Source organism: Microcaecilia unicolor, chromosome 6 (genome assembly GCF_901765095.1).
Source record: "Microcaecilia unicolor chromosome 6, aMicUni1.1, whole genome shotgun sequence".
Classification (NCBI taxonomy): Eukaryota; Metazoa; Chordata; class Amphibia; order Gymnophiona; family Siphonopidae; genus Microcaecilia; species Microcaecilia unicolor.
The window spans coordinates 166,530,073-166,556,350 of NC_044036.1; the positions used below are offsets into that span (position 1 = coordinate 166,530,073).

General features: G+C 41.9%; 1 protein-coding gene across 5 annotated transcripts in view; it reads left to right on the top strand.

Moving 5' to 3' along the window:
* The window catches only part of IQSEC1 (IQ motif and Sec7 domain 1), a 998,050-nt gene that overhangs the window by 930,077 nt on the left and 41,695 nt on the right, over window positions 1–26,278 (top strand). For 4 of the 5 annotated variants that reach the window (XM_030208312.1, XM_030208316.1, XM_030208315.1 and 1 more), the window contains 4 exons: window positions 5,651–5,773; window positions 9,092–9,258; window positions 10,209–10,348; window positions 19,945–19,974. In XM_030208312.1, coding sequence (XP_030064172.1) covers window positions 5,651–5,773; window positions 9,092–9,258; window positions 10,209–10,348; window positions 19,945–19,974 — 460 coding nt within the window. The remainder of the gene's footprint in view (window positions 1–5,650; window positions 5,774–9,091; window positions 9,259–10,208; window positions 10,349–19,944; window positions 19,975–26,278) is intronic. The other variant, XM_030208313.1, reaches the window with a different exon arrangement.

The following is a 26,278-nucleotide window of genomic DNA, read 5'->3' on the forward strand; positions in this document are numbered from 1 at the left end:
CATGTGTTGAGTGCCATGCAGCCTATTTTATTCCTATGGGCTTCTTAGCATTTAGTGGGCATTGAATCCATTAGCACACCTTAATAAAAGGAGCCCTTAAATAGCACTGTGACACGTAGAAGAGACAGTCCATGACCAGTGGAGTATACAGTCTAGTTGACTTTAAAGAGATATTGTGGAGGAGGATGAGGATGGATGGAGAGTAAGGAAAAAACTTGGATCTTGAAGTGCGGACAGAAGGTTGGACCAACATTTCATCTCTTTCTCTTCTTCCCTTTCTTCCAGAACAGATGACCATGTTGCAGTTAAATTGTGATAGAATGTGTAGTAGAGTTTAGTAATATGAATGTGGTGGGGGGTGGGGGGAAGGGGAGGACGCAGATGCACTAATTTGGGAAGACCTTGCTAGGCCTTTTGTGAAGCAAGGCAGAAAGTATGAGGCTGGGATTTCACAATGAAGAATAATTTCTGAAACAGTAGTTCAGGTTTCCGGGGCCGCATGGATCATGCTACAAACCTAGTAAATATTTTCACATGGATTAAGCTCTCTGTGTTCCAAAATAAGATGGAGTACCTCAAGAGATAAAAATTTCTTGCTTGTGGAAGCTAGGATGTCTAGATTTTGCTATGAAAACCTTTCCTGTTCGAAGCAGGATACTGGGCTAGATTGACCATTGGTCTGGCCCAGTATGGCTATTCTTTTGTAACAATAGTAAAATGACCAAATATATGTATAAGTACAATCAATGAGGTAAACTATTCTATTCAAGGTATTTATATCTCACTAATATCAATACTGAATCGAAGCGGGTTACATAAATTCAAAGACATATGTTTAAGATCAAGAAAGTCCTACAGAATTAATCATTCAAATACTTCGTCATGAAATTTCTTGTACCAGACTTTTTTAACAGATGGAAATCCCAACTGTAAAGTTGAATAAAAGCAGGAATTCACTCTAAAAACATTACATTCCGTACCACTGAGATATACACATGTACACACACACAAACACACTCCTCACATACATTCTCAGTAACTACTCCTACCCTATAACCCTCTCCTTCTCCCCATCCACCCACTCATATATCTCCTGCTACCCTACTGAGACACACTGTACCATGTTTGCCTCCATTGGGTTCCCCCACATTGAATCCCTCTATACAAAAATGTGTGTATGAATGAAGGAAAGCAGAATTGTGCCACTGTGTCACACTGTTAAGGCTGGATTCAGTAAATGGCCCCGAAAGGTAGGTGCCGGATTCACGTTGAAATCACATTTTATAAATGGAGCTCCGCAACCCGTAATCCTATAAATTATGGGAACATTCCTCACCCACTATCCCTGGATTCTATATAACACAACTTAAGTTGCGTGCACAAATCCAGTTGTACTTTGGATTTGCAGCTTAATCACTTAATCTGCCACTTAAGCAATTATTGACACTAATTAGCATTAATTAGAATTTATGCGCAGAACTGTCTAAGCATATTCTATAACGTGATGCACATAGATTCTAAGTTGCATAGCTGAAAAGGGGACATGGAGTTGGGCGGGTTGTGAGCATTTCTAAAATCTATGCACAATGTTATATTATACACCCAGTCCATCGGCGCACTTCCCACATTTAAATTTAGTCACATGGACGGGCACTCAGCGTATTCTATAATCCGTGCAGAAATTTAGGCTTATTTTGTAAAGTACACCTAAATTTAGACATACTTTATAGAATACACCTAGGTGTATTATTTTTTCTGCAAGGATTTTTCATGGGGCCTTATATAGAATCTAGCCCTATAGCACTTATGTGTGCCCTTATAGAATAGTGCTTAGGATGCTTATATGCATTTTCCTCTGCATTTATACGTGCAAGGGGTGTGTAACCGTGGGAGCTTAGTTATAGACCTGCTCTTTTGACTAGATTCAATAAATGGTACTGGAAAAACAGTGAGCAACAAAAAGAAAACAGTGAGGTAAACCAAGGAGCATAACAAATAATTCTTTATTGAAGATGCTAAAAAATCAACCCGACGCGGCCGTCTTTCGGCCCAAAGACCTGCCTCAGGGGTCTTGATAAATCTTGGATGTTGTAATGTAGTGCTGAACAACAGGAAAGGTTATATGCAAGGATCTAGCTGTGAAATCCTTCTGTTATCCTCTGTCTTGCAAAAACGCTGAAGAACAGTAGCCGATTAGTTGGCTAATGTAAATGATGCAAGTGTAACAGAAGGATTTCACAGCTAGATCCTTGCATATAACCTTTCCTGTTGTTGAGCACTACATTACAACATCCAAGATTTATCAAGACCCCTGAGGCAGGTCTTCGGGCCGAAACACAGCTGTGTTGAGTTGTTTTTTAGCATCTTCAATAAAGAATTCTTTGTTATCCTCCTTGGTTTACCTCACTGTTTTCTTTTTGTTGCTCACGGCTTCGTGAGGTTTGTTCCTCCTTTTTGATTGTTTTGTTCTGTTTTCACTGGAAAAGTAGTGCCAAAAAAACTCTGCATGGAGCGCTATTCTATAAATGGCGATACAAGCTGCGCTCTGTTTAGAACAGCGCTTAGAGCCAATTTCCGTACCAAACTTTAGGCACGAGAATTTACACCAACTAAAACCTGGTGTAACTCCTGATGCATAAGTTAGACGCAGATCCCCGGTATTCAGTTATACTGCACCTATCTTTAGTAAATGCCCCTGACCCACCCGTGCCCTGCCCATGTCCACATCCCCTTATGAGTTGCATGCTATAAGGTTTGCACGTGGATCTTTATAGAATAGCGCTTAGCAAGGTGTGCGTGCAAATTCAAATTGTTGCCAATTAACACCAATAATTGACTGTCAGCTCCTAATTATTGGTGCTAATTGGTTCATTTGGTTGGAATGGAGGAGTAGCTAATGGTTAGTGAAGCAGCCCGAAAACCAGCGGAACCGAGTTTAATTCCCTCTGTAGCTCCTTGCGACACTTAACCCTCCATTGCCCCAGGTACAAAATAAGTACCTGTATATAATATGTAAACCGCTTTGATTATGTCAAATCCCATCGCCATCCATTTGCCAATTTAGTTGCACATGCTTCTCAGGATTGCGTACAGTGATTTGAACACCATTTATAGAATCTGTGGACAGAGAACAGGGCCCAAAATTTATCCTAATGGCCCAATACTGTCCCTATAATAAAGAGGCAGAACAAAAATTGATCTAGATAGCGGCGATGGCACAGTGGTGATGTTCAGCCATTATCCAGATAAGACCTTATAATATGTATATTGAGCATCATTGCTTATGGGCTAGATTAGTAAATGGCGCTCAAACATTGACGCCAAAAAAATCAGTGCTGAATGCTATTCCATAATGAGCACTCAAAGATGAGCGTCCGCTTTGGAATACCATTGAGTGCCACTGAAACCAGTAATTCCTGGTGCCCAGTTTGGGCACACATCCCCATCTATAACTCTGTGCGTAAAGTTCAGGAACGGTCATGACCTACCCATGTACTTGCTGTCCAAGGAAAGGACGTGGGGCAACCAATCCAGGCAGGACACCAAAAACTGAGTAGATAAAATCTTTATTGCCAATGACCATAGTTCCGTGTTTCGGCAAATTGTATGCCTGCATCAGGAGTCAATGTATCCGTGTCAATTGTGGATAAATCACTTAAAGCATTATTCTTTAGTGCTGTGCTTTTTGATGTGTCACTAGACAATTTAGCAAAGGTAGCTTTCCAGCTGCAAGATTGCACAGCTGAAAATATTGACACAGATACGTTGACTCCTGAATCAGGCATACCATTTGCCGAAACACAGAACCGGGTTGAGTCTTTTATATCTGGCCATTGGCAATAAAGAATTTATCTGCTCAAGTTTTGGTTACCTGCCTGGATTGGTTGCCTCACGTCCCTTCCCTACTCCTTGGACTACATCTTCCTTCATAGGAAACACTTCTTGGTGTGTATGGCATTCCACCTATGTACTTCCCATGGCCACACCCTCTCTTGGGTTGCATGCTATGGGATTTGGGTGCACATTGTTATAGAATAGCACATAGCAAGATGTACACTCAAATCCAAATTGGTATCAATTAGTGCCAATTAGCACCCAGTTATTGGCACTAATTGGCTCAGGCAATTTAGTTTGATGCACATCTTGGATCGATGCCCAAAAATCAGCCACCAGTTTTGGACACTGTGGGCTAGAGTCTATATATGGTGGAAAAAAATTGCACCTAGGCATATTCTCTAAAGTACGCCTAAAGTTTGATAGCATAGATTTAAATTTCCACGTGGTATATAGAATACGCAGAGCGGCTTGCCACATGACTAAATTTTGTCATGTCCATTTAGGCCACATTTTACTTGTGTAAATCCCAATGCATAAATTAGGTGCAGATCGGGTATATTCTATAATAATGCACATAGATTTTAGAAACACCCACACTCCACCCATGGCCAAGCCCCCTTTTCAACTATACAACTTAGAACTTAGGTGCACCACGTTATAGAATACACTTAGGGAGTTGTGCACATAAATCGCAATGCCAATTAGTGCTGATAATTGCTTGTTAACATCCAATTAACAACGCTGATTAGCTAGTTAACCAATTAAGTCATGCACATTGTTATAGAATACGTTTCAGTTTCCATGCAGATTTTCGGCGCCTTATATAAACTTTGGGGACGTATGTTATAACCATGGCAAATATACATAATACATTAAACACTGGCGTGAGCCTTTAAATTAATACAATCATCGTTGCTGCAGCTGTTTACTGACCCTAATAATCTTTAAAATTTTAGTGGCACTCCTCTTTTCAACTCTAAAGGAGAGAGAAGGAAGCAATCACTGCATCCTGTCTGACAAATTAGATTAGAAAGGACATATTACACTGAACGATGCGATTAGTAATGTTCTGAGATTGTCTCTGCTCATTGACAATTTATTATTTTCGAGCTGACGGCAGATGGTGAAGCAGAGTGACATTTTTTCCTGCTAAAAGATTTATAAACCTAGCGGCATGTGCAAAGCAAAGTGATGAAAGCATGGAGGGAGGGAAGGGAAAAAAGTATTTGGTAAGCTGCAATATTGGGTGAGGAGGATAGGGTCACTGAGATGGGATAATTGGATTTGCTTTAAAAAAAAAAATGCATGAGCAGCCTGTCAGCTGCATGTGAGGAAGAATGATTTATGGAGCACTGATCTCATACAGAGATGATCACCCAGCCCATCATCTCCTTCCGATGGGACATTTCTCTTCAGCCTCAAGGTGTTTGATAGTCCTTCTTTTTTAATCAGTGTGAAATCAATATATAGATATATATTTTTTAAGGACATGGAATGGTAATAAATCACCGGTTAGAACGATCAAAGCTAATGATTATCTGTTGCAATGAGATGTCTCCTCACTGACTTATGCCAATAACAGCATAATAAAACTAACCTCAGAGCTCTGCTTATTCCACTTTTTCTGCCTCTCCATTGATATGATTATCCTGATGCGTTGTTCAAGCAGCTGTCATTATTTGCATAAGTTCACCTTTCCATTCCCATAGCATCCACTATGCTGTTTTAATGCTTAATAATAATAACTGTCCCCATCTTGGGGGGAAGAGGGGGAGGAATAAATATACATAATTTGCCTCTGGTTTCATTTCAGTTGTGTGGTGGACGAAATGGACTTCTCAGCCATGGAACTGGATGAAGCTCTCAGGAAATTTCAAGCACATATCCGGGTTCAAGGAGAAGCTCAGAAAGTGGAACGACTCATCGAAGCCTTTAGGTAAGGCTAGTTTGATAGCAAAACATTTAAACTACCATGTTTAATGTCCTGTGCAGTGACGATCCTAGGTCGGCTGCCACCCGGGGTGGATCACCGATGTGCACCCCCCCCCCCCCCCCCGCGCAATGACACCCCCCAGGCGCATCAACCCCCCCCCCCCCCCCCCCCCCCCGGGTGCATTCTTAGCGGCTCCCGGCTCCCTATGCCCCGGAACAGGAAGTAACCTGTTCCGGGGCAGAGTGAGCAGGGAACCAGCGGAGCCAACAGGAGCGCGGCTGCTCTCTGCACCCCTCCAGCAGCATGCACTCAGGGCAGACCACCCCCACTGCCCCGCTCTTGGTACACCCCTGGTCTTGTGTTACATTTGTGTCCATATACTACACTAGACAGTTCACCGAACCTCTTTGGGCCTTCTTTTAGTCAACTGTTATCCAACATGACCTTCGGTGGTTATCACTGTATATCAAATCTTGTTTTTAGTGGGGCATTGCCAAAGCACATAAATATTTAGTTTTTTTTAATGCCAGAAGCTTTATGGATAAACTTGTCCATGTTATACCTAGAAAAACGAAATTTATCTGGAAAGGGATTGTGCTTTGAGATGGGGGATAGTGGTGAAAAAAATGTTATGTTCTGCAGCAAAATGTAGCCACTCTGCATATAACTTATTCATCAAAGTGCCGATGGGTAAATAACGGGTCTAATTCTTAACTATCTAACATAAACGTTTAAAGTTATTCATGAATTTTCAAAGCGGACACTTATATAGTTACCAAACCAAAATGTGGAATTGAACATATAGTGTTTCACACCTCATCAGTTTTTTCGATTATAATAATCAGGCTATATATATTTTCCTTTCAATGGAGGAAAAGACCTCAATAAAACCCTGTGGCATTTTTTTCAGAGCTTTGCTGACATATAGATGCCACAAGGACTCGTCATAATTGGTCATATGGTAATTTTTCAGTGGTTGCTGTATCTCAAAAAAGATATAGTGGAATTAGAAAAGGTTCAAAGAAGATTGACCAAAATAATAAAGGGGATGGAGCTCCTCTCATATGAGGAAAGGCTAAAGAGGTTAGGGCAGTTCAGCTTGGAAAAGAGATGGATGAGGGGAGATAGGACTGAGGTCTACAAAATCTTGACTATGTAGAACGAGTAGAAGTAAATCGATTTTTCACTCGTTTCAAAAGTAAAAAGACTAGGGGACACTTGAGAAAGTTACATGGAAATACTTTTAAAACAAATAGGAGGAAATATTTTTCACTCAACGAATAGTTAAGCTCTGGAACTCTTTACCGGAGGATGCTGACTTGTTAAATAGCACTTAACCACTATCCGCCGATATTCAGCGGGGTATAATCGTCTATCCCCCTCTGAATATCTGTGGTTAGTGACTAGCGGATAAGTGGTTTTTATAATGCGATATAACTGTCATGTTTTCAAAGCTGGAAACTGGTTTGTGAGCCCTTGGGTCACTGCCGAGGAGCGGCAGTGGCAGGCAAAACCACCCCACACCGGAGACTAGGCAGAACAGGACTGGAACTCCAGACTGGAATTGCAACAGAGGCAAACAGGCAGGACTAAAGCAGAGCAGGCACCCTTAAACTTCACCTGCACTTGGCCACTTTTCACCAAAAGTTGAGCTTCTGGCTGCAGGTGGTTGGCAGGGCTTACTGGGCAAGGCAGGACCGGATACCCCACTAGGCGGAACCAGGAACTGAGGGTCAGAGGGGAGAGGAATATACAGAGACAGCCAGGCAGGGAATGAGAAACCAAAAGACCAGACTGAAAGCTGTAAACAACCACTGCAGCAGGGAACCAAACACTGAAAAACAAAAGACAGACTGAAAGCTGCCAGGCAGCCACTAAACAAGAAACACAGAGAACCCAGAACCAGACACAGTAAATACAAACAAGAGTCAAGACTAGGACAGTACAAGCTAAGCTACACATAAACTAAACAGAATCAGGCAAGGAACTAGAACAGGAATCAAACTAGGCTGAAGTGCAACAAGCACCAACATACCAGGGCCTTAGACGCAATGCAAAGGCAAAGCAGCAAGGTTTCAGAATGGCTAATAAGCCCAGCAGCACCTGGAGCTCAGCCGCAACCATCACCAGAAAACTACGGGTGCTGTGTAGGTTCAATCCAAGCAAGCAAGTCTGGCAGCCCGGAAGATCCGGACCGGACTGGGCTGAAATCTGGTATGGGTGACGGTCCACAGCAGCCACCAGTTCTGGCCACCAGAGGGTGAGGTGAGCACAGACATAACAGTAACCAGCTATCTGCTGATTTTTAAACCAGGTTTGGCTGGCATATTTGGCTGCGTCAAATCCTGGCATATCTTTGAATGGTTAAAGATAACCGGCTATGTCTGAATATCGATATAGTCGGTTATCTTCAAACTGGCTGAAAAAAACCTGGATGTTCAATGCTGGTCACCAGAAACGGCCCAGTGTTGAATTTCTGGGTTCAGCCCAGCTATCTCCTATTGTCTGAATATCGGGGCTATGATTTATTTTATTTATTTTTATTTTGTTACATTTGTACCCAGTGCTTTCCCACTCATGGCAGGCTCAATGCGGCTTACATGGGGCAATGGAGGGTTAAGTGACTTGCTCAGAGTCAGAAGGCGCTGCCTGTGCCTGAAGTGCAAAAAAGGAGTGGAAGAGTGGCCTAGTGGTTATAGCACAGGTCTTGACATCCGGTGGTGCCCAGTTCAGATCCCACTGCTGCTCCTTGTAATTGTAGGGCAAGTCACTTAACTCTCCATTGCCTCGGGTACAAATTTAGATTATGAGCCCTCCAGGGACAGGGAAATACACAGTGTACTTGAATGTAATTCACCTTGAGCTACTATTTGAAAAAGGTGTGAGCAAAATCCAAATAATAAATGTTCATGGTAGCCTTTCTATTAGCTGTTTCTTGGAAACTCTACAGGTTTAGAGCTATAAGGAAAAAAGTAATAGAAGAATTATAAGAGGGAACCAAAACAGATCTAAGATCATTACAGACTCCAAGAATGACAGAGAAAAAGGAATCCACAAGTGTGAAAATTAAGAAGTGATCCATAGTAAACTCAGACTTATCAGAAGCCATTGAATCCAGAAAATGCAATGATTTCCTATTGCCTTATGCCATGTTATTTTATGGTAACACCCCTGAAGTTCTGTGAAGGATTTAAGAGTTACTTTTTGTAAATGGACATAATCTTATCATTCATAGCTTCTTCACAGAAAGCATTCATTGTCTTGTTTGTTTTCATACTTCCCATTTTCTGTGATTTTTTTTTCTTTCTGTATTCCCTCCAGCCAGCGATACTGTATCTGTAACCCAGGAGTTGTGAGACAATTCAGGAACCCTGATACCATCTTCATTCTCGCTTTTGCCATCATTCTGCTGAACACCGACATGTACAGTCCAAACGTGAAACCAGAACGTAAAATGAAGTTGGAGGACTTTGTCAAAAATTTAAGGGGTAAGCAAGCAGCCTATCACTTGGACTATTTGTCATCCCAGTTTGGTTTTCAGGATTTTCTTTTAGAATGATCTTTAGGAATTGCACCATTGCTGAAGGAAAAAGATTAGTGCACATTATGATATAGTTAGACATTGGGAAAACATTAATCTGGATAATTAACGTAACTGCTAGTTGGGCTTGGTTTCACTGAACTACATAATTGGCTAAAGACGCATCTTTATCTTCCTCCAAATTTTTGTACAAGGAAAGCTTTTAAACAGTTGGATGAGGGTTTGCTATTGTTTTCAATAGCATCTGCGAAAGTTTTGGATCACACAATATGGCATCTGCACAAGGGAGACGGCTTCAACTTTTTGACGTCTTGACATCTCCTGTCATTAAACCTCCATGGTGCCATCTATAACCAACTGCACTAAGGTAGCAATTCTATAAATTGGTGCCATAAATTAGGTACCACAAAAAAAGCTCACTTAGTACAAATTCTCTGTCGATGCTTAGGTGCACCTAAGCTGTTACAGAACACAGCGTAAGGTTGTCTTGGTGCACCAAAATATAGATGCAGTCACTTATGTCAACTCAATGGCACTTGAGCCATTTTATAGAATAGCTCCTAACACTTAAGTGCATAATTGTCAATTATTGGCGCCAATCGTACACATACGTGCTATTAGTCAATAAATATGTGTGCATTATTGACGCCTAACTTTACGTGCACCTAATAAAATTAGTGCCCATGAAGCTAGCTAAAAGAAAAAGGTGGTTATGAAAAATCGTTACAAAACCAACAAGTAAACCTTGTTGAGGGTTGTTAAAGTAAACAGGTTCTTGTTTGTTCATAGCTATGACCTTGTGAAGAGGCTCATGGCTTTGAGCTGGTAATGATGCTAATTCTATAGATCCCCATCACTCCTAGAAAGTTCAGTAATGAGAACTGTTGTTTCCATCAGGTGTGGATGATGGTGAAGATATCCCACGGGAGATGCTGATTGGGATTTACGAACGAATCCGCAAGCGTGAACTCAAAACAAACGAAGATCACGTCTCCCAGGTTCAAAAGGTGGAAAAACTCATTGTGGGCAAGAAACCAGTAAGTTCATTTGTGCACTGGAACTTCAGATGTCTAAGAGATGCTGGGAAGCAGATGCCAGGAAAGACCTGTTCATAGCATAATAGAGATGGGCAGGGACACCCCCTCTCAGAAAAGAGCTGGTGCGCACTTGTTAATGATGCAAATAAATGTCAATTACATTTTTCATTTCATTAACCTTTCTATTTGTAAGAGCAAAAACACCAGCCTAGTACAAATGCACATCCAACGCTTTCAATTCGAACATGTAGGACTGGATTCAATAAATGGTGCCCAAATTTGGGCACCATAAAAATCACCACAGCGCGCTATTCGATAGAGGCGCTCCAAGTGAGTGTTCTTTATAAAATAGCACTTAAGAGTCCATTCCTGTGCCCAAATTTGGGTGTCAGAATTTACACCAGCTGAAATCTGGTTGGGCATGGGAATGGCACTATTCTATAACTCTGCATGCAATTTTGTTGGAATGCCTCTGCCCCACCCCCTAGTCATGCCCCTTTTTGGGTATCACTTTATGGGTGTATTTTACTAAAGCTTAGCTTGAGTTATTTGCAGCAGGGCCCATGGGAATAAAATGGGCCACGCGGCAGATAACTTGAGCTAAGCTTTAATAAAAGACCCCCTATGAGATTTAAGCAAAGCAGGGTTATAGAATAGCTCCCAGGAAAATGTGCATGCATTATTGCAATTAATTGGCTAGTAAGTCAATTAATTTGCATGCACACCTTCTACCAGCCCGAGTGCCATATATAGAATCCAGGGGATATTCATATTTACATAAGATCATTGATTTTTAATGAACAGTAGAAAGTTCCATTCATCTCACACAAGTCGATTCATCCAGCAGTTCTGTCTGCATAAGGTTTAATATTAAAGTATCTGCACTTGAATTGACTTCAGTTGACTGGCATATGTTGCTGCAGAGTAATGCTTTCAATAAAGCATGTCTCACCTTATTGCCATCAGTAATGAAACTAAGGGCCCTGTTAGTGTTTTTAACGCACCTACAATTAGTGCGCATCCTAACCATGTAGGCGCCTATAGGGATATTGTAGGTGCGTACATGGTTAATACGCATTAAAAATGCTAACATGCCTGTAACGCAGCTTAGTAAACTGGGCCCTAAGTCACCAGAGTATAAGTTTCAATCTATTTTCTCTTCCCTTCTTTTTTTCCATTTGCCAACCCTATTTTCCACTTTAGAAGAAAGAGGTGGTCAGACAAGCTGAATTCTTTATAGTTGAAAATTGTTTATCTTAATGGATACAAATAGGGTAGTTTTATACCAGATCACCTAGGTTGCAAGCCTAAGCAGGGAACTATTTTGAAGCGAGACATACAGTGGTGGAAATAAGTATTTGATCCCTTGCTGATTTTGTAAGTTTGCCCACTGACAAAGACATGAGCAGCCCATAATTGAAGGGTAGGTTATTGGTAACAGTGAGAGATAGCACATCACAAATTAAATCCGTAAAATCACATTGTGGAAAGTATATGAATTTATTTGCATTCTGCAGAGGGAAATAAGTATTTGATCCCCCACCAACCAGTAAGAGATCTGGCCCCTACAGACCAGGTAGATGCTCCAAATCAACTCGTTACCTGCATGACAGACAGCTGTCGGCAATGGTCACCTGTATGAAAGACACCTGTCCACAGACTCAGTGAATCAGTCAGACTCTAACCTCTACAAAATGGCCAAGAGCAAGGAGCTGTCTAAGGATGTCAGGGACAAGATCATACACCTGCACAAGGCTGGAATGGGCTACAAAACCATCAGTAAGACGCTGGGCGAGAAGGAGACAACTGTTGGTGCCATAGTAAGAAAATGGAAGAAGTACAAAATGACTGTCAATCGACAAAGATCTGGGGCTCCACGCAAAATCTCACCTCGTGGGGTATCCTTGATCATGAGGAAGGTTAGAAATCAGCCTACAACTACAAGGGGGGAACTTGTCAATGATCTCAAGGCAGCTGGGACCACTGTCACCACGAAAACCATTGGTAACACATTACGACATAACGGATTGCAATCCTGCAGTGCCCGCAAGGTCCCCCTGCTCCGGAAGGCACATGTGACGGCCCGTCTGAAGTTTGCCAGTGAACACCTGGATGATGCCGAGAGTGATTGGGAGAAGGTGCTGTGGTCAGATGAGACAAAAATTGAGCTCTTTGGCATGAACTCAACTCGCCGTGTTTGGAGGAAGAGAAATGCTGCCTATGACCCAAAGAACACCGTCCCCACTGTCAAGCATGGAGGTGGAAATGTTATGTTTTGGGGGTGTTTCTCTGCTAAGGGCACAGGACTACTTCACCGCATCAATGGGAGAATGGATGGGGCCATGTACCGTACAATTCTGAGTGACAACCTCCTTCCCTCCGCCAGGGCCTTAAAAATGGGTCGTGGCTGGGTCTTCCAGCACGACAATGACCCAAAACATACAGCCAAGGCAACAAAGGAGTGGCTCAGGAAGAAGCACATTAGGGTCATGGAGTGGCCTAGCCAGTCACCAGACCTTAATCCCATTGAAAACTTATGGAGGGAGCTGAAGCTGCGAGTTGCCAAGCGACAGCCCAGAACTCTTAATGATTTAGAGATGATCTGCAAAGAGGAGTGGACCAAAATTCCTCCTGACATGTGTGCAAACCTCATCATCAACTACAGAAGACGTCTGACCGCTGTGCTTGCCAACAAGGGTTTTGCCACCAAGTATTAGGTCTTGTTTGCCAGAGGGATTAAATACTTATTTCCCTCTGCAGAATGCAAATAAATTCATATACTTTCCACAATGTGATTTTCCGGATTTAATTTGTGATGTGCTATCTCTCACTGTTACCAATAACCTACCCTTCAATTATGGGCTGCTCATGTCTTTGTCAGTGGGCAAACTTACAAAATCAGCAAGGGATCAAATACTTATTTCCACCACTGTATATGCGCTTCTGGTGGTTATTTTAGAACTTCTGTTCATGTTGTGGATGTCTAAAAACTGTCATTGAGATATCCATATTGTGTGGATGTCCAAATCCCAAATTTATAAAGCCAGAATATAGATGTCTAAAACTGCAGTACATCCATATGGCAAGGGTGGGCGTGATCTGGGCATGTTTTGAGCAGGACTAGGACGGGGCCAAAATTCAGATGTCCAGCTCCGATTGCAGAAGGGGAAGGGATGTCCATGTTCAACAAGGTGGATGTCTATATTTAGACCTGGAACTTGACATGTCCAGGTTACAAAAAGATGCTCTGATTGAGCAGTTCTCCACTGGAGGGAATAAGGGAAATCATAGTAGACATTTTTCGGTCCCTGGAGGGCTCCCAATTTGAAAAAGAGAGAACATTACAAATGACTACTTTTGACATTGTTTCTCAAGTATTCAGTTCTAAAGTACTCCAGACCACACGCATGCTCAACTGCATGATTATTTGAAATTCTTGCAATACTTCTGGCTTCACCGTTAAAACAAGTTGTTTAGAAAGACCTACCATTCCCTTCTCCCTAGCTTAGAAAGACAACAGATGCACCCTCTCAGCTCGCTATCCTCTTCGCCTGCCTTACCGAGACTCAGCGAGTCAAGATCTGATTTCAGACTTTTTCCCTTTTTCCTTTCTCCTCTTTTGCTTTCCTTTCCCTGCCTACTTTTAATTTGTTTTCAGATTGTATTTATATTCCCTTCCTCCCTTCATTCCAACTCTCCTTGTACTCAATTTATTTTATGAGTTTATTGTAAGCCGCTTTGGGGCTGCAAAACTGCAGCAAAAGGCGGGGTATAAATGACCTAAAAATAAATTAAATAAATAAAATACCCTCAGACAAGGGATGTGCATTTGTTTTAAATCTAATTGCAAAACATGACAAATGAAGGTATTTTTGGTTCGGTTTCTTCAAACTGAATGGTTGCATGATCCAAAAATCATTTGTTTTTCGATCCATTATTGTATATGGGCCCAGGAAGATTGCATGTCTCTGCTTAGCATACACAGCAGAAGCACCTTAGAGAGGAACAACAAAGAAGCAGGTGCCACTTCACCGATTATGTTGAAACCTTTTGACAAACAGCTAAGCAAGCTTATCCCAGCCTGACGTCTCCCAAATCCCATGGATGATGATGTCAGCAGGAAACTGAAATAGAAAGCAACACCATTTTCTGTTCTTTTCTTTCCTGTTCAGAGGAAAAGGGGGGCTTGTTAGTTGCAGACTAGGAGAGTTAAAATAGCGTTGAACATTGAAAAATATATTGATTCTTAGACAGCAATAGCATACCCAGGCTCAGGCAGAAGTAGACTGGGCTGCCCAATTCAGTCTATGTGTCAAAAAAAAAATAACCTGAGGCCTCATGTACTACAGCAGCAGACAGACTCCATTGTAAAGGAGGAAAGAGGAGAGGACTTGCAGACACAAGTCAGGGCAAAGAGCAAACACACACACACTTCCTTTGTGGATATGAGAGTCAATCTGCTATTAGGGCTTCATTTTATAACAGGGTACCCATGTGAGTCTAAAAGGTACCTATATTATAAAAGTCCTTTAGATAAATTCACAGTATATCAAAAAAGCTTCACTATTACTAAGGCCTCCTTTTACAAAACTGTGATAGTGATTCCTGGTGCGGCAAATGCGACGAGGCTCCTTCATTTCCTATGGGCTTTGTTGCATTTGCCATGCAGGAATCGCTACTGCGGCTTGCAAAAGGAGCCCTAAATTAATAAATGTGACATATTAAAGTTTTGGGGCCATCATATCGCTTAACCCTCCATTGCCTCAGGTACAAAGTTAGATTGTGAGCCCTCCAGGGACAGAGAAATATCCATTGTACCTGAATGTAACTCACCTTGAGCTACTACTGAAAAAGGTGTGAGCAAAATCCAAATAAAGAAATATCAGAGGTTTATGTATCCCCATAGATAAAACCATCTACTATAATAAAACTCACCCTCAACGTTCTGAGGACACTGACGTCAGTGAAGCCAAGCCCTGACTTCCTTCAAAAAAGTTCGAAGGTTCGTGGTGGTGAAGCCACCAAAATTGCTCCGGGCCCCACCCTCGAGGGCGGAGCAATGGCAGAACAACGAAGGGGTTGGCAGGGAGGGAGGCGGGGGGTGGGTGGGAAATTGCTCCGGGCCCCACCCTCGCGTCAAACGTCATGATGTGGGGGGCGGAGCAATGGCAGAACAATGAAGGGGTTGGCCAGGGAGGGAGGGGGGTGTTGGCGATGAAAACCTTGCTAGGGCCCGTTTCATTTGCTCTGAAATGGGCCTCTTTTACTAGTGTAAATATAATCAGTCCCACAAAAAAAAAAAAACAGTGCTTTAATCTTTTTAAAGATTGTTCAGTCCAATAATTCAAAAATAGACTGAAAAAATCAAATATTTCTTAACAGAATCAGGATCTATAGAACATCAGCGCAATCACATTTTGAGTTCAGACTCTGCATCAGGGTATTACGTTTTTCAAAAGATCTTTTAATCAGATAGAAAATAAATCATATCCCCGTCTACTTCAGGGCATGTGAGTTCTTTTCTATCTGAATAAAAGATCCTTTTGAAATCTTCTTGGAGCCTATTCATAGTAACTTTGAGTCTTCATGCCATCGTTAGGTCCCTTTGCCCCACTTGTATGGTGGGGTCTTCATGGCACTCTTGAGAGATGTTGCCTCTGTCGTAGATGTCACTCATCATGTTTCAAGCACTTTTGATTAAAATGGATGGAAAGCCCCACCATTAAGAGGGCAAAATTGTTTATCCTATTGACTTGAAAGGAAACAAATGAAACACATAATCTGAATAATTCAAAACCCAAAAATTAGGGGATAGATTGGAAAACTAACCAAACCTAAACTGTTTTATTTTTTTGTGCATATCTCTGCTTCAGACCATATAGTAGCTGATTACAGGACAAAGACTAATGAGCTTAGGCCCAGCATGATTTGCTCTACAGTATAGGAGTGGCTCATGCCTATGACATTTCATTACTCTGTGCTCAGCTGTATTACTGAATGCAGTTACAAAAGATTCATGCCTTCTAATTCTATGAACTTGCGCACCCAAACTTACACTTAGTGTCAGTTGCACACATAATTTAATTGAATAATTAGATGCTAATTGGCATTAACAACCAATTTGCTATAATTGGTATTAATTGATGCTAATTGGCACTAATTAGCAGTTACACACATAACTGCCGTTAATCACTGTTTTATAAGTCGCATGCCCAAAATCCATCATGTGCATCTGCAGGGGACATGGACCTGGGAGAGGCATGGGCAGGTCAAGGGGGCGTCAGGCAGTTACACGCACTGGCTATAGAATTGGTGATTTAAAATTTGGCGCTTAGCACACATCATCCCAGCACCTAACTTTGGGTGATCCTTACCTCCATGGGGCTTTCCTTCATAGATATCCTCATGGATGAGAATGCGTGCATGAAGGGGGAATTTGAGCATGCCTGTTACCTGTGTAGCAGTTAATTTGCAAACTTTGCAAACTCTAGCAGAAATTCACAGTTTTGTTGGTTCTAACCAATGCCGATCTGTAAATCATATCTTGTCAATTTGGCCCCTCTTGGTGGTTTTTTAAAACAGAGAACACATGCTTTCTGTCTTTGTGATTTGTCCTAGTGTTCAAGTGTTGCTTCCAAAAGCTTAACAGAAATAAATGGCAGATTATGAAAATAAACTTTACAACCCAAACCCTATATTTTTTTGACAATACTTGTGAATATGTCTCTATATTCATATACCTACTCTGCTCTCGTCTAGTAAAAGGAAGTGCAGACGTGGCAGATGGTATGAGCAGATATACAATTGGCTACAAATGAATGGATGCAGAAATACAAATCTTATGATCTAGAACTATTTCCGCTCAAAACCTGATAGAACTTACTGTGCTAGCCCACTACTGATTGCTAGTTATGAAATCATTTATATTACACTTTTGAGAATGTGTCCTTTTCTGTGTAATTATCAATATGTGGTTTATTTGTGTGGCATTGTGTCGTTTTGCCAATGTCTATCATTGACATGTGGAGCATCTGGTCCAAAATGGTTGATGCAAGAAAAGGACAGGAAGGAAGATATATAAATCAAGTGATGCTGATGAATCCTGTTTTGGGTCTGTTGAAGCAAACTTTTTAAAGCTACAGTACTAGCAAAATATATTAAATAACTTGGTACTTGAACGAATAGGTAGATTCAGATTAACTCTTTTTCTGATTTATATTTTTTAGGAATGCAAGTTTTTGAAAGCATTTCCTGTTTAGACTGTCCCTTCATTTTGATTTCTAATTTTTTGGCCAGTAGTTCCTTTTTTTTTCTACTTTTTCTTGTAGTTTATTCAGAACCAGTGGTGAGATCCTGGTGCCATGAGCATTAATTTATAACTACTTAGAAATGCTTTTATAAACCCTCTCACTATTTTCTAGTATGACCCATTAGCCCTAGCCCCCTCTACTTTTGACCCCCCTGCTGCTGATGCCGACCCCCCCTGCCACTTTTGACCCCCTGCCACCAACGCCGACCCTCCCCCGCCGCCGCCAGGTACCTTTGCTGGCGGGGGTCCCCAACCCCCGCCAGCCTTAGTCTTCTTCAGCACCAGTCTCTCCAGTGCGTTCGCTGATCTGTGCTGTGAGTCCTGACGTCCTGCATGCATGTCCTGCACGCACGTCTTGCATGTTGGAACATGCAGGATGTGCATGCAGGATGTCAGGAATCAGGACTCACAGCACAGATCAGCGAACGCACCGGAGACCGGTGCTGAAGAAGACTAAGGCTGGCGGGGGTCCCCAACCCCCGCCTGCAAAGGTACCTGGCGGCGGTGGGGGAGGGTCAAAAGTGGCGGGGGTGTTGAAAGTGGTGGGGTGGGGGGGTCGGTGGCTGGGGGAGGCAGGCTAAAATGTGCCCCCCCCCCTCCTGTCGAGGTCTGGCTACGCCCCTGGTATGACCATTGCATCAGTAGTTCAGAGCACCAGGGACTCTTTCTGTGCTCTTTATGTCCAGCCACCAGGTATCAATATTGACCACAGCTTCCTCCCCAACTCCTTAGGGGCTGTGATTACTACCTGCACAAAATCCCCAGGTCCAGTCTTTCCAGGCAATTGCAAGACCTGACTGAGGTACCAAAGGCTGGCCTTTTTCAATTTAAGTAAATTATTTATGTATCTATGTTGACCCTCATAAGAATCCACGGACAAATCACCAGCAACTGTACTGTATGAACTCCATCTGAAGTAAATAAAGAGTGGACCTAGGAAAGGAGACCTGTAAGACCATGAAGTGTAGCCATAGAGAAAACCAATTACAGTTTATAGCAAAATATTATAAAGGCAATTCTTTAAGTTGGCACCTAAATTTAGGCACCAGTAGTGTGTGTAATTGACTTGTGATTGGTATCAGTAACTGAAAGTTAAACACATGAGTGCTAGGTGCTGTTCTGTATCCAACACACGTAAATCATTTAGCGCATAACTGCGTACATATGGGCAGAGCATGGGGATCTTAGGTGCACCAGCCATTTACATAACAAAGTGTTGTTGCACTAGTATTTTATAACAGCTTAGGTGTGCCCAGAAACCATTTGAAATTTGGCGGTAAGGGGGGATTCTAAATATGGCACCTAAAAAAAATCCACGCGGAAAACATTTCTGCCTAAGCATATTCTGTAAGCCACGCCTAGATTTAGGCATAGTATATAGAATATGCTTAGGCAGCAATTGTAGTGCCGAAATCTACATGCCTCCATTTACACCAGCAAAAACATGGTGTAAAATCCTGGTGTGTAGATTTAGGCACAGAGGGCCATATTCTATAACTATACATGTAAATTTTGGAATACCCACAAAATGCCCATTTCCCCACCCATAACCACATCCCTTTTTGTCTGTGCCTGTTAGAAATTGGATGCAATGTGTTACAGAGTACTCTTAGAAAGTTGTGTGTGTAAATTCAAATTATTACCAATTAGTGCTCATTATTGCTTGTAAAGTGCTGTTATCAAAGCTGATTAGTTTGTTTTTAAGCCAATTACGTTGCACGCGCTGTTATAGAATCTGCTTGGATTTCGTCGCTTATTTCTAGACACGCTGTATAGAATCCAGGGTGCCCCGTTGAGATGCCTACTTTCTGGCACCAATTTATAGAATTGCCTCCTAAACTTAACATAAGAAATAAACTGTTCATACAAAAGGAAAATGGAAACCTAGGAGTGAGACGCAAAGTAGAAGCAGGATTATTTGAAAATAGATCAGGTTGATTTTGTGAGGACAAGAGCTAGTACTGTTGCTTTAAAACATCAGCTTGTTTCAAGACCTCAAAATCAATTTGAGTGATGACCAAGTGACAATGATTGTTTGTTTTGCATAATGTTTTGTCATTGAAAACAATATGTTTCTTTCAGCTACGACATTCCAAACATTGCTAAGAATTAACAGCTAAGACTATAAGGAAAAAATTAGCAACCAACAGTCACATTTATTTTAACCTGTGCCAAAGTGTGTGTCACTCCATGAGATTTTGACTAACACGCTCATCATGTGTTTACTTTGATGTGGTGCTGTGTTTTTCCGAAGTTTAATGAAATTGTATGTGTCTTTCCACTGTAGATTGGATCTCTCCATCATGGACTTGGTTGTGTAGGTATTTCTTTTCATATTGATTCATGGCTTACACTCCATGCTAGACTAGAGTCCTGCTAATTCTCAGACCTCTGCTTTGTACTAACATCTCTTTCATTCACTCTCGTTCTTGAGTATTGGGAGTGTGGGCTTGTTTGTAGTGTGTCAATAGTTAATGTTTAGACTGTTTTCTATTTATTTCTATATATTGATATAGCAAAATAATCCCAACAGTAGATGTCAATTCATGCTCTGTGTTCTCTTTTCATACTGTATGTTACTTTAATTAATCACCAAAATGTTTGATCAGCACTTGTTTAGATTACCTGAACTAAATCACTTTGTCTTCATCACACATCACTGATGAAGTGTACTGCAGAATTGATAGAAATCTGACAGAGGGCAGAATTTGAACCCTGCTATGGACTGAAATCACCATCTTGTTTCTCAAGGCCCCCTTAGCTGGGATTTGAACTGGTAATCAGAGGTGAAAAGGTCTGTATGCTGTGACCATTCACCTAAACTATCCAGCCCCCACCTTACCATAAGCAGGAAATATCAAATCTGAGAATCTGTTCAAAATTGAATGAGAAGTCCCTCATCTTTGAAATCCTGTATCCCCTGAGCTGTGACCTGAAATATAGTCTTACCATGTCAACAGAAAATGGAGCAGTTCTTGTCATTGATATATATTTAGAAACAGTGGGCCAGATTCTATAAATGGTGCTCAAAAATGGATGCTGGAAAAGACTGGTGCTAAGCGCAATTCTGTAAAGGGTGTGTGCTCTATATAGAATTGTACATAGTGCCAATTCCCCTACCCTAACTTTGGGCATCAGACTTATGCCTGTTGAAACCTACTGTAAATGTTAGTGCATAAGTTGCATTGACCCATTATTTTTTGTAATAATCTGCCCAACGTTTTGGAATGCCCCTGACCTTCCCATGGCCACACCCCCTTTTGGGTTGCACACTATGGGATTTAGGCGCCCTGCGTTATAGAACACCACACAGCCATATGTATGTGCAAATCCTAATTGGTGCCAATTAATGTCAATAATTGGTTATTAGTGTCCAATTATTGCTCATTAACAGCTTGTTAGCCAATTACATTGCATGCGTATTTCAGGATGATAGAAGCAGTTTTTAAAAGGTTGTTTGAATTTGCGTGATCGAAGTAAGTGATGAGTTTACCAATATCCTAAGATTCCTGACCAGTGATTTTAGGGGGAATTCATACTTCCCAAATGGTATTATGAAGTCAGGTACCTGTCCACTTGTGTTAGGTACCCACAGAATCTGTTTTACTTGGAGTTCCTGTTAGGTAGTCTATTTACTCAAAGCTATGGGTAGATTTGGTTGAGTGGGTATGAGTAGCTACACATCATCTGCAAAGAAATAGACTTTTGTGTCCATCAACCAAAGCAGCTCATCTAAAGATTTGAGGTAGATATTAAATAAAATAAGTAATAGTATAGATACCTGTGGTAGTTGCCACTGAGAACCTGTTTCTGCAAGGCATTCTAGTATGATATTATGATCTACAATGTCAAACTGCTGATAAATCCAGCATCATTTGTATTGAGGCAGAACCCCTGTTATGTTTTTTTTGCTGATGGTTTCTGTGGAAATTATCAAGCAGGGATGCAAGAATTGTTTCTGTACAACGCCCAGGTCTGAAACCAGTCTGACATGGGTGAAGTAGGAAGTAATCCTGTAACCAGGACCGACCACCAGGGGATGCAATATCCTTTCACACCAAGGATGTGTCTCCAGGAGTTTCTGCCCAGGAGGGAAGGTTTAGGACATCTGTTGTATTTGGCGATTCCATCATTAGGCATGTTAGATAGCTGGGTGGCTGGTGGACAAGAGGATCGGCTGGTCACTTGCCTCCCTGGTGCAAAGGTGGCAGACCTCATGCATCACCTAGATAGGATTTTAGATAGTGCTGGGGAGCAACCAGTTGTATTGGTACATGTGGGTACCTATAACATAGGAATGATAAGTGAGGTGATAAAATTTGCAGATGATACAAAACTATTCAAAGTTGTTAAAGCGCATGCGGACTGTGAAAAATTGTTAGGAAATTGGAAGACCGGACATCCAAGTGGCAGATGAAATTTATTGTGGACAAATGCAAAGTGATACACATTGGGAAGAATAATCTGAATCATAGTTACCTGATGCAAGAAAAAGTGTGTTTGCAAACAATACACTAAAATCTTCTAACCAGTGTGTGGTGACAGCAGTCAAAAAAGCAAATGGGATTCTAGGAATTATTAGGAATGAGATGGAAAATAAGACCAAGAATACTATAATGGCTCTGTATCGCTCCATGGTGCAACCTCACCTTGAGTATTGCGTTCAGTTCTGGTCGCCGTATCTCAAGATGTAGCAGGATTAGAAAAGGTTCAAAGAGCGACCAAAATGATAAAGGGTATGGAACTCCTCTCATGAGAAAAGGCTAAAGAGATTAGTGCTCTTTAACTTGGAAAGTAGACAGTTGAGGGGAGATATGATTGAGGTCTACAAAATCCTGATTGGAGTAGAACGGGTAAAAGTGAATTGATTTTTTAACTCTTTCAAAAAGTACAAAGCAGTGCAGTAGTGAGGGCTAATGGCACCCGTGGCGGATCGCCGCTGCACACCCCCCCCCCGGGTGCAGCACGGCGCGACCCCCCCCCCCTGCGGCACACCCCCCCCGGACCGCATTCTTACCTGCGGGAGGGCCGATCCACCCCGAGTGCACGTCACTCGGAGCTGCGTTGGCCCCGCTGGTTCCCTGCTCTCTCTGCCCCGGAAGTGCAGAGGGAGCAGGGAACCAGCGGGGCCGGCACCCCCCGAGCGCGTGCACCCGGGGCGGACCGCCCCTCCCGCCCCCCTTCCTACGCCACTGGTACAAAGACTAGGGGACACTCAAGGAAGTTACAAGGAAATACTTTTAAAACAGAAGGAAATATTTTTTCACTCAACAAATAGCTAAGCTCTAGAACTTGTTGCAAGAGGATGTGGTAGCAGTGGTTAGCGTATCTGGGTTTAAAAAAAGGTTTGGACAAGTTTCTGGAGGAAAGGTCCGTAGTCAGCTATTGAGATAGACATAGGGAAGCCACTGCGTGCCTTGGGATTGGTAACATGGAATGTTGCTACTGTTTGGGTTTTTGCCAGGTACTTGTGACCCAAATTGGCCACTGTTGGAAACAGGAAACTGGGCTGGATGGACCATAGTTCTGACCCAGTATGGCTATTCTTATGTTATGTTCTTATAGTCTTTTAGCAAGTAATTGAGTTGAAAGCAGACAGTCTATTCTGTAAATTTTGCCCGGAAAATGATGCTAGAAACTGGTCAGTATTTTTCAAACTTGTCCTGGTCAAGGGAGATCTTTTTCAGTATGGGGCATGCCACAGCCATTTTTTTAGTGTTGTTGCTAGCTGCCCTCCACAAGAAAGGAGTTAACCATTTTAGTGGCCTCTGCAATGAGATCTATGTTTGCTAGTTGTACTTTCTTTACAGGGGAAGAGGGGTCAAGAAGGTAGAATGTCAGCCATAGACCTTTTTAGATTTTTTTGAGAGCCTCCTCTGTGAATTGGTTGAATGAGTCCCAGATCTCCTCATTATCTTTTGGGAAGCTCAATGGAACTACCTGTAGGGCCTGATGAAGATCTTTAATTTTGTTTGGCAAAGTAAGTGGCAAATCATTGCTGTCTTGTTTGGACTGGCAACAATGGTTCTCTTGTGGGAGGTTGCCAGTTTACTATTTTGAATAGCTGCTTGGTTGAATTTTCAGTCCGTTCAATGCATTGAGAGAAATAGTATTCTTTGGCTGCTGTTAAGGCCTGTCTTCATTTATTTAATTTGTTACATTTGTACCCCACATTTTCCCACCTATTTGCAGGCTCAATGTGGCTTACATAGTACCGTAAAGGCGTTCGCCAAGTCCGGTTGAGAACAAATACAAGGTTATATTGTGGTCGAATAAGGTAGGTGTGTTTCAGGCACCATGAGGGTCGAAGGGAGGGAAGATTGTATATTGTCCAGTATGATAATTGGTTTTGCTGTGTTGCTGGTTGTGGGGATTTACGTTGGATCGGTGGGGTAAGCCTTTTTGAAGAGGTTGGTTTTTAGTGATTTCCTGAAGTTTAGGTGGTCATGGATTGTTTTCATAGCTTTTGGGAGTGCGTTCCATATTTGTGCGCTTATGTAGGAGAAGCTAGATGTATAGGTTGTTTTGTATTTGAGTCCTTTGCAATTTGGGTAATGTAGGTTTAGGTATGTTCGTGATGATCCAGTTCTGTTTCTGGTTTGTAAGTCTATAAGGTCTATCATGTATCCTGGGACTACGGCGTAGATAAGTTTGTGGACTAGTGTGCAGATTTTGAATGGGAGCCAGTGCAGCTTTTCTCGGAGGGGTTTAGCACTTTTGAATTGTGTTTTACCAAATATCAGCCTGGCTGCTGTGTTTTGGGTGGGTCTGGAGTTTTTTTTGTGAATTGTTCTTTACATCCCGCATAGATTCCGTTGCAATAATCTGCATGGCTTAGGACCATTGATTGTATTAGGTTTCGAAAAATTTCCCTCGGGAAGAAAGGTTTTACGTGTTTAAGTTTCCACATTGAGTAGAACATTTTCTTTATTACGGAGTTTACATGGCTCTCAAGAGTAAGGTTGCAGTCGATTGTGACGCCGAGTATTTTTAGGCTGTCTGAGGTAGGGAGGGTGTGTCCTGGGGTGTTTATGGTTGTGGGTTTGTACTTGTTATGTTGAGATGAGAGGATGAGGCAGTGTGTTTTTTTGTGTTCAGTTTCAGTTGGAATGAGTTTGCCCATGAGTCCATGATTTCATTGGTTATTTCTGTCAAATCATGTCTGAAGGGAATGTAGATTGTAACATCGTCTGCATATATGAATGGGTTGAGGCCTTGATTGGATAGGGTCTTTTACCAGTGGGGTCATCATTATGTTGAAGAGTATTGGTGATAATGGTGATCCTTGAGGTACTCCGCAGGCTGCTTTCCACGGTGGTGATATGTTTGACTTTGATTTTACTTGGTATGTTCTGGTGGTTAGAAAACCCTTGATCCAATTAAGTATATTTCCATCAATCCCGAAGTGGTCAAGGAGTCTTAGTAGTATACGGTAGTTTACCATGTTGAATGCATTCGACATGTCGAATTGGAGGAGGAGTATGCTTTTACCTGTAGCTATTTCCTGCTTGAATTTGGCCAGGAGAGTGACTAGGACAGTTTCAGTACTATGGTGGGGGTGGAATCCTGATTGTGAGTCGTGTAGTATTTAGGTGAGATTTCTACCATTTTCTTTCAAGTTTACATCCTTGATGTTTAAGGACCTGTAGTTGTGGGGAGAAGCACCGGGAGTATTTGTGTGAAGCATAGGACCTTCTTTTGTGAAGTCATTTTTTTCTAAAGTTCTTGCTAAGTATGTATTCCAGATGTCAACCTATTCTGACACTGCAATCATCTTTTCATCCACATAGGGGTAGGACAAGGCCTCTAGGATCTCTCTGCAGTCAGATTTCTCGTGTCTTGAATTTCCTTCCAAACTCTGGACAGGCCCATCTGTTTTAGGTTGCCCTTTAAAGAACTTTTTTTAATCAGAAAATGATCTGTTCATGATAGGGGTATTATCTTAACACCATCAGCCTTGTGTTCAGAAGTGTCATCCCCATGACACCCACTCTAGGAGTGTGGACTTTTTCATGGGTTGGAGGTTTGATAACCTGTGTGAATTCTAGAGTGCTCATCATATCAAGGAAAGCAGCAGTGGTGATGTTAGAAGTTTCAATAAGTCACTTAAAACCTTTTATAATCACTAACCTAGGGAAGCTCAGGGTTACCTCTGTCACCAGAGTTCTTGCAAAGATGATGTGTTGCAGAGTTCTCTGTAAACTATCAATAGTCACAGTGGATAGTACATAAGTATTGCCATACTGGGAAAGACGAAAGGTCCATCAAGCCCAGCATCCTGTTAACAACAGTGGCCAATCCAGGTCACAAATACCTGGCAAGATCCCAAAAAAGTACAAAACATTCTATACTGCTAATCCCAGAAATAGTGGATTCTCCCCCATCCATTTAATAATAGTCTATGGACTTTTTCTTTAGGAAGCCGCCCAAACCTTTTTAAAACTCCGCTAAGCTAACCGCCTTATCTCCTAGCTGAATTAAAAGGCATTCTGACTCAGACAGGTGGGGAACAATGACTGTGCAGTTTGATTATATCTTGGATCAGGACTGCTACCCTTCCACCCCTCTTTCTTGCTCTTGGCTGATGCTGGATGATGAATCCTGTGGGGCAAATGGAATGC